This window comes from Cydia strobilella, chromosome 9, assembly GCF_947568885.1.
Source record: "Cydia strobilella chromosome 9, ilCydStro3.1, whole genome shotgun sequence".
Taxonomy (NCBI): Eukaryota; Metazoa; Arthropoda; class Insecta; order Lepidoptera; family Tortricidae; genus Cydia; species Cydia strobilella.
This window is the reverse complement of record NC_086049.1, coordinates 3,671,701-3,681,216: the sequence shown is the minus strand read 5'-3', so window position 1 is coordinate 3,681,216 and position 9,516 is coordinate 3,671,701. Positions and strand designations below refer to the sequence as shown.

General features: G+C 40.4%; 1 protein-coding gene across 1 annotated transcript; it reads left to right on the top strand.

Annotated features, from left to right (window-relative positions):
* The first annotated feature begins 831 nt into the window (after nucleotides 1–831).
* On the top strand, nucleotides 832–1,605 carry LOC134743979 (uncharacterized). Its single transcript, XM_063677610.1, has one exon. It carries the CDS (start codon nucleotides 832–834, stop codon nucleotides 1,603–1,605), a length of 774 nt encoding a protein of 257 aa, XP_063533680.1.
* The last annotated feature ends 7,911 nt before the right edge of the window (nucleotides 1,606–9,516 follow it).

Sequence of the window (9,516 nt, the reverse complement as noted above, 5' to 3'; positions counted from 1 at the left end):
TTTTTCGCCAGATGGCGCTCGCCATACCAACATCGAGAAAAATGTCGTGTCGTAATTAAAAATGAGTTAAAATGTGTTTGTTGTTCGCGGACTAGTGGAAATAGTGTGTTTTGACTAATATTACTCCAAATCAAGCGCACAAACGTTTTCTGCGCGTTCTATCCAGTGTTTAGTCTAAAAACCTACAAAATTAAGCCAGTGACTAGAGCGAAATTCCCTCCGGACCAAGATCTTATATTTAAAACTATCACCAAAAACCTTTCGTACAGTGTCAGTGCCGTGTTCTCGAGCCATAACAGTGTATAAACAATACAAATTAACATTTAATCTTCGAAAGATAACCTTTAACCCACGCCGTTCATTGACGTTGACGCATTACCGCCTTAGGTATTCCATAGAGGGCGCGCTCAGTGTCGGCAACTTAGTGGCTCGTTCACACGATTAGAACAGTGACTCAAACAGCGCCTGTCAAACGTCACAGTGACAGTGACAGAGTGCCAATCGTCTAGAGATACTTTGGTGCATACTATAAATATAAAAATGGATTGTAGCGGGTGTAGTGAACCGTGCACGAACTCGGACAGCGTTCAATGCCACAAATGTAGTGTGTATACTCACACACTTTGCCTTCCCAACTTAACACGGGAGGAGAACAGGAACCTAAGATTAAATAAACAGTTTCTCTGCCCCACATGCAAGTCAAAAGCAAGAAATATCAAATCTGATAGCACCCCCCTAAGAGCAAAGAACTCAGAACCCGAGGAAGAACCAGAAAGTGACTTTTTAACATCGGCCAGACAGTTAGCGAATTTGTCAATCCCCACAGAGGCTATGACCGCCTTTACGGCAGCTATTAAGGAACTTAGTGACACTTTCACCTCAATGAAAAATCAAATGTCAGAATTCACGAAGTCCGTAAACCATTTCTCTGCGGACCTCTCAAATTTTAGGGAAGAACTATCATCTTTAAAAGAACAGCAAAAGGAAACCGCAAGAATTAAAACAGAAGTAGTGAACCTACGAGCTGAAGTGGCCGAGCTGCGAGATATCATTGCAGCCAAGGACCAGCGTCAACTCCTAAAGGATGTAGAAATCTCCGGTCTACCGGAATCCAAATCAGAAGACCTTCGGCAAATAGTCCATGTCATCTCGAACAAGCTAGGCATGCACTTGGACCCCCTAGAGGTGGACGATGTCAAGAGAGTGGGGGCCCGGCGCGATGGGGACCAGCAGCGGGCGCGCCCCGTGGTCCTTACCTTTATACGCCGTGCACCCCGAGATCAGCTACTAAAAGCATCAAGAGTTCGACGAGGTCTGACTTCTGCTGAACTCGAGATCCCAGGGCCGGCTACTCGAGTCTACCTGAACGAACACCTCAGCAAACCAAACCGCATTCTCTTCAGCAAAGCCAGGAAACTCGGCGCCGAGCTCCGATTTAAATATACTTGGACATCAAATGGCAATATATTCATGCGTCGCACGGACACCAGCTCAGTGACACATGTGACATCAGAGGCACTACTCGAAAAACTGAGCCAGCAGCGTCGCCCCGCGGAGGACCCCCGCGCTGCCACAAACCCAGCCAGCGAACTTACTTGCTCCTAACGCTACGGTACTAATTAAAATAGGGTTGTATCTCTTGAAGGCCTTAATTATGGTAAGCTATTTCCTCTTGCGCTGCAATTATAAATCTTTCCATAATTTTGTAATGTTAAGTGCATGTACTCCTTGCCATAAATATGAGTGCCATAAAAATATTGTATTAACAAGTATTACTGTGAATTATATGATAATAGGTACTGCTAATTTTCCACTCCATTGTATTATGGTTACCTTTGTTTTAATATACACTTCGCCATTGAAAACAATCTCCTGTATAATGCTGTTACTTAGCTTTAAGTTATCCAAAAAAATTCATAAGACAGAAAACCGGTCACACTTCAACTCGAATACGACATTTGCCCAACTCACATTTGATACAAATAATTACGGTAAATATAAAAATCCTAACTCGAATTACTCGCTCCCAAAACTATTATCCATTACCCTGCAAATAGCTGTGTGCTCAACTTTAATTATAAATAATCTGATCACAATAATTCTGCTATCGATTACAGTGCCCTGTGTAAACTTTAATATATATACAGTTCTTAACGTAATCAAAAAAATTATTGCGCTTGTAACTCTGAATTTTAAATGTAACACTGCTAAATGGGGGATTTAGCTTTAAACAATGATCTCGATTTAATTAACGAAATTAAGTGCCTAGAAGTTCAAGATCCGGAGTCATGCTCTCTAATACTGTCACATAAATTCAACTTTAGGGTTCTGACTCTCAATATAAGAAGTATCAGTAAAAACCTTGACCTGTTTCTTGTATTTCTACATAGATTAAAATTAAAACTGGACATTATCATTCTTACAGAGTGCAGACTTAGTGATTCCACGACGATAAACGAAATCCCGGGATATAATTCTTTCTACACAAAGATCAACATCAATCAAAATGGTGGAGTGGTGGTCTACATCAAAAGTGAGTGGACTGCCACGGTTTCTGAGCCAAGTCTAGCCGAAGCATGCAGTTTAATTATTGATATTCCTAATACTGCTACCGTTATTGGAATTTACCGATCTCCCTCCTTTCGGAACACGGATAACTTCATAAACTCGTTAGACAATATTTTACAATCTTATAAACAAAGAAGTAACTTAATAGTCGCAGGTGACATCAACATCGACATCTCCGAACCAGACTCTATGGCATACCTGTGCCTAAATGCAGAACACGGCCTTGAACCGGCTATCAGTAAGCCCACACGTCTGAAGGCCTGCCTGGACCATATTTTTGTAAAATCAAAACTTTCAGCTGTCGCAATGGTTTGTGACTCTGACATCACCGACCACAAAATTGCCATTATGGGTCTTGCTATCAATGAAAAGCCACGTAGACCTGTTTGCAGAACTCGTAAAGTCATCGACTATGAAGGGATAGAGGCTGACCTAACCACATATGACTGGAATAAAGTCACTTCACTGCCCGACGTAGATGACGCGGTAGAGCTGTTTATGGGCGTTATAGATAAAACTATCAAGACAAATGAGAGCACCTTAAAAGTAAGCAGATCAAAACGTACGATACAACCGTGGATGACGCCGGGACTGGTGAGGTGTGCCCGCCACCGTGACAGACTACACGCTAAATCAAGTCAAAACCCGAATGATGAACTTGCTAAACTTATCTACATCCGGTACCGGAACTACTATAACAACCTCTTACGAAAATTAAAAACTCAGTATGAGAGCGATCAGATTCAGACGCACTGTAAAAACTCCAAAGAGTTATGGAAAACACTTAAAAGATTTTGTAATATCAAATCTAAAGGAAACTCAGCCGCTGAACTGTTGACTATAGCAGATAACACAAGAAACTCCCTTAGCATAGCGAATAACTACTTCTCAACGGTTGGCCAAAATCTTGCTAATAATATCCTGCATCGCCTGAATGTGTCAGAGGAAAGTCTTGCGCTGAATGTAAAACTAAAGAACAGTCCACCGCACTCCCTCTTTCTGGAACCTACTGACCGACTTGAAATCCTTAAATTTATAACGCAACTGAAATCAGACAGTGCCCCTGGCCTGGACGGGGTGGGTCCTAGCTTTATTCAGCGCTTCAAACACATATTATGTGATCCGTTAACATACATTTTTAACCTTAGTTTAACCACTGGCTGCTTTCCCAAACTCTGGAAAGTGGCCTCAGTCACGCCAATCTATAAGGATGGCCCCAAAGATGTCCCTGCAAACTACAGGCCCATTTCGCTATTAAGCACATTCTCGAAACTTCTCGAGAAGACAGTTAACGTACGTCTGGCAAAATTTATCGAAGCGCATGACTTGTTATCGCCCAGACAGCTTGGCTTTAGGTCCAACCGATCCACCGAAGACGCAGTTGCACTTTTGACGGAGCTGATCTCTGACAATCTAGATAAGAATCGATATTGCATTGGAGTTTTTTTGGATTTGGCCAAAGCGTTCGATACGGTGTCGTCAAAAATACTTCTGAGCAAGCTGGAACAATTTGGCGTAAGAGGCGTTTCTTTGGACTGGTTCAGAAGTTACCTCAGAAATCGTAGCCAGCTGGTTAAGGTTGATTCCAATACAAGTGACCCCTTGCCGGTGCGCTTCGGCGTCCCTCAGGGCAGCTTGCTGGGTCCGACCCTTTTCAATATTTATATAAATGACATACATGATGTGGGACTCCAAGGCGCACAGGTGATATGTTACGCCGACGACACTGCTGTTCTGTTCACAGGTGACACGTGGAAGGAGACGTCCCGTGCGGCTGAGCTGGGAATGCTGTCGATTTACACCTGGCTGGAGAGTAACTTATTGACTCTTAACCATAAGAAAACAAATCACGTCTGCTTTCATAAAACTGCTGCATCTAAACCCCCAGAGGATCTACAAGTTAAAATACATAAATGTGGGTACCCTCTCTCTGAATCACGAGTATGCAACTGTGATGCTATCGCGCGGTGCAACGTGATAAAATACCTTGGAATTATGCTGGATGAAAATCTAAACTTTAAACTACATATTGAAGGCCTGTCAAAACGGTTAAGAAAAACAATCGCTATAATAAAACGAGTTAGAAACGCAGCAGACCGGAGAGTCCTGAAAATGGTCTACACAGCTATTTGTCAATCCGTGGCTAGCTACTGCGTTAGTATCTGGGGCAACGCAGCAAAAACCGCGCTCATAGTAGCAGAACGGGCTCAAAGATCTGTACTAAAAGTCATGCTTAGAAAACCCTTTCTCTTCCCCACGTCTCAATTATACAAAGAAGCCCGGGTCTTGAACATTCGACAGCTCTTTATACTCCGAACATGTATACTTACCCATAAAAACTTGATCGGCTCGGAATTGCACAGAGAAATGCTAAAAAAGCGCACTTTCATACTAAAAAAACCCCCTACTAAAACTAAATTTGCAAAGAGATTTGGCAGCTATGGAAAAACATCAGTGTACAATTCAATACTAAAACACTGTTACATCAAGGACCTCCCTGTTTCACAGGCAAAGCGAGTTATTTGTGACTGGTTGCTAACTATCGATTATAATAAGACTGAGGAGATAGTGCAGTGACGCTACGGCGCACTTGTATGGAGAAAGGAAACATTGTATAATGCTCTATATTGTATAATTGTATAATGCTTTAAATATCGCGGCCATAAGCCTCAATTTCTGTCCATATGTAGTGGTACTCTATGTTACATAATTAGACATTTAACCTATAGGTATAGACACTTAGCCGTAAGAGACTTGACTGACAGACTGACCAACGTAAATCCCTAGTAGCTAAGGTTATAAGCACTAGCACCTATCTTCATCTTTAGACATACTTTTTTTTTTTTTTCAATCTAGTTTTTAATTCACTAACTGGTCGCCCAAGATACAGGCTATGCCTAGTTTGGGGACCCCTGTTCATACTGTTTTAAATGTACCGCTGTATGCGCGCAACCTGGACCTCATGTATACTCAATCTGCAAATTCCCATTTTTGTGTGCAAAATAAATATATTTTTCATTTTTCATTTTTTTCATTTTCATAATACATCCCGACGTTTCGAACCCTTTACAGCGTTCGTGGTCAACGGGTGACTGAGGAAAAATTACAAAGTGCAAAAATACCCACATACTAAAATAATGAACAATCATAGACTACAAACTTTAAGGCTGGTTGTACATGCAAAATCGGTTCATAAGGCTAGTTATAAACTACAATTATTTTCAAGTAAAGATATATATTTGTACGCGATAAAAAAAAAGATATAGATTTTAGTATGTGGGTATTTTTGCACTTTGTAATTTTTCCTCAGTCACCCGTTGACCACGAACGCTGTAAAGGGTTCGAAACGTCGGGATGTATTATAAATTCAATATACGCGATATAATCCGTTTTCATAGTTTTATTTCATGAGTAACTATCGCGGTAACCGAAGACAATAATAGAGAATATTGGTTTTATAATATTTCCTGAATGATACCATTAAATAAATAAAATAAGTATTTTAAGACAATTTTACATAGATCAACCTAGTCCCACAGTAAGGCTTGTATTGTGGGTACTTGACGACGATATAATTATGTAATATATAGTTATAGGTATATGTAAGATACATAGAAAATGTCCATAACTCAGAAACAAATATTGGTGATGACCACAAAAACCAGGTTTCGAACCCGGGACCTTTTCATGAAAAAAAGGAACCCAACTACCTACTTAAATAATTGGTATGAAATTTTCTGAAGTAAACAACGTTTAGTCGCACGCATTAAACTTTTCTAACGACCCAGTTATGTAGGTAGGTACCTACTCGTGCTCAGTAATGTCTAATTGTTGCATTATATCGGTTGCGGTTAGGAAATGTTATTAATTATTAATTATAGTTAGGGTTAAGGACGTATATTCTAAGAAGGAAGCTTTTCAATAATCTGCCGATTTGACCATGACGCAAGGGAGTGGAGAAAGGAGTCGGTTTTTTTAACGTAGCAATAGAAAGTTAGAGTTGATGAATACCTAAGGTATATCTGTAAAGGTACCGTTCGGATTCAGACTACACCAGTATATTGCTGCAGTGGCGCGGTGCGACATTTCTGCCGCAAATGTCAAAATCCGGGCAGCAACCTCGATTTCCATGCGGCAGTAGGTATAGTATGAATTTTCTCAAATGATTTTTACGCCTCACACCCTAATCTGTTAAACAAATGCTGTTGTTTCTTTTGTTCAGCGGTTACCAATGCTACCACTACTGGCTGAACGGGAACAAACTCGTTTAAAAAGAAATTTTACCGTCCTATTTATATGGTTGAAATGTATGTAGCAGCTCTGTATTCTGAGGCCACACAGGCAGCCGATCGTCCTTCATTACCCAAACTCGTTATCTCAGAAATGCTCAGAATGAGCTGTTACATTTTGAACCTTAATACTATCACGACTTTTAACAACATGATTGTTTTGGCACGCGCTCGGCACGCGACTAAGGCGCGTCTCTATAAAAGAAACAAAGGCTTTTGTTTAACAGATAAGGGTTGAGGCCTAAAAATCATACTATAATATCGCGTTGCATTAACTGCAACTGTTGGTGTAGTCTGAGTCTGAACGGTACCTTAGGGCAGGTATCTGGAGGCTTAGACATATCCGAGATATCTTGGGCAGAATAGACCGTGTACTGTGTACTGCGGCTGTCCAGAATGGGCCGTGTGTCACGTGTGGGCGATATTGCTGCCGAAGTACATTTGCGGTGCAGCCGCGGCGCGGCCGAGCCGAGATTGCGTTGTTTACAGGTCAAGATGGTTAGATATTTGTTATAATTCTAATGCGGAAAGCATATTTAAGGATATATTTAAGTTTGCAATTTATTGTGATAAATTGCTCATTTTCTATCCATTTAACTAGATTTAGTTATAAAATTCGACATGTGTCAACAACCCTATTGTCCAATAATCTTTATTTAATAGGAACGTTAGAATGAGAAGAAGAATACCTATCGCTAATGAATACCTTTAATAAAACAATGTTTTAAGTTTACTCAACATTTTCATAGCATCTAGAATTCTAAACTTTATGCTACGCGGAGCCAGGCTAAGCGCAGCGAGCGCACGAGGATTCACACAACAATGCAGTCTCAGCACTCTCGCAGTAGCTGCACCTCGTTAATTAGTACAGGAACACAGACATATAATTAAACTGATGACCCAAACATAACTTATTATAACTTATTTCTAGCCACTGAATCGCTATCTGAAGGTTGTCTGGAAGAGATCGCTTTTTAGCGATAAGTCCGCCTGTTGTTACCCACTCACTTATGTCCTGTGTTTGTTTGTAACATGTATTTTTTAATATTCAAGTAAATTATTTTAATTTTGCTGGGAAGTAAATATTTTCAAACCGAAGTATTTTCGGTATTACTCTCCTTGTGGCATCAAAGTATACACTGTGGCTAAAAAATATGTGCATTCCCGTTGCCTGGGAGGTGTTGGTTTACACTGAGCAACTTTTACTATGGGACCAACCCCAAAATCGTGAAAAAAAAAAAATTGGCTGTTTCATACATTACCTAAGGCTGGTCCATTTTCTATGAGAGGGTAATTTTTTTTTTCGCGATTTCGTGGTTGGTCCCATTGTAAAAGTTGTTCAGTATAATTCCAAAACCTCCCTGGCAACGGAAATGCACTTATTTTTTAGCCACCCTGTATACAGTAAAATAATAGAGCAATGTAACCACGGCGCAACGTTAATAACGTGAAAAGGAGAAGCACGGTGAAGCGCGTTGCAGATACTTAGTGCCCTTTGCGTACATTGAGTTATTATAGTTCCATGCTGGCGTATTGATCAGGATGAAAACATCCATGAATTAGGAACAAATATCTGTGCTCATCACGTGCGTAAGTTGGACGGAAAAGTTCCCAATGAAGACGTCCTAAAAAGAGTGGAGGAAAAGAGAAGTATAATAAATATTATTAAAAATATAAGAGGACAAATTATTGGCCACCTGCTACGACACGACCAATTCATCAGGAACATCATAGAAGGGAAAATAAACGGAAGGTGAGCTAGGGGAAGGCCAAGAAAAAGTTATATAAGCCAAGTAAAGGAGCATGCAGGGGCCGTGTCGTACCAGGATACTAAAGGGCTGGCTTCGGATCGACCAAGGTGGAGACAACTTCATCACGCTGCACCGACAAGAGCCCACAGCTCTTGAATTGAATGATGAATCACACAAATAAATGTCCTTACCGGGATTTGAGCCCGCTAGGCCAGACCGGTCGTCAATTGCGCTCTTTTGAAAATTTGCGATACATGCGTCTATTTATATACATATCCGTGGCACGGAAATACCGTTCTTGCGCCAACTTCGCTTCAAAGTAAAACTTTGCGCCTAAGTACGTGAAAAGTGATAGTCTGTACTGAATAATGAATGGGAGTATTGTTTCGACGTCAGCCGAGTCAGGTAGCGGTAATAGAGCTGACTTGTGTGTTTCAGCTAGTGATGTCGGTCGTGACAAAATATTGTGTCAAACTTACTTTACATTTTTTTTAAGGCGGTATTATAGTGATTTTCGCTAAGCCCTCTACTTATTACTTAACCTTTAAAAACATTGATATCATAGATATTTATTACACAAAATATTATTATCTTGCCTAAACAGAAAATACGAATAAAACATTAATTCAAAAACTTACGGTACGATTAACTTGACACTTTAGCTTCGCTTTTTCTCATATTAACCAACATAATATAGTTAGTTACGATACAAGCGCGGAAAAGTGGAAATTCGAAACGAGTGGCGATAAATTAAGAATTTAAAACACGACCGCAGAAAGTGTTTTAAATCGACACGAGTTTACAATACATATGGTGCTACTTTCTCGCACTAGTGCGTAAAAGAGCACTTTTCGTGCATATGTCGAAAGTTTTAAGGGCAATATGTACTGTAAAACCTTGTACGATAC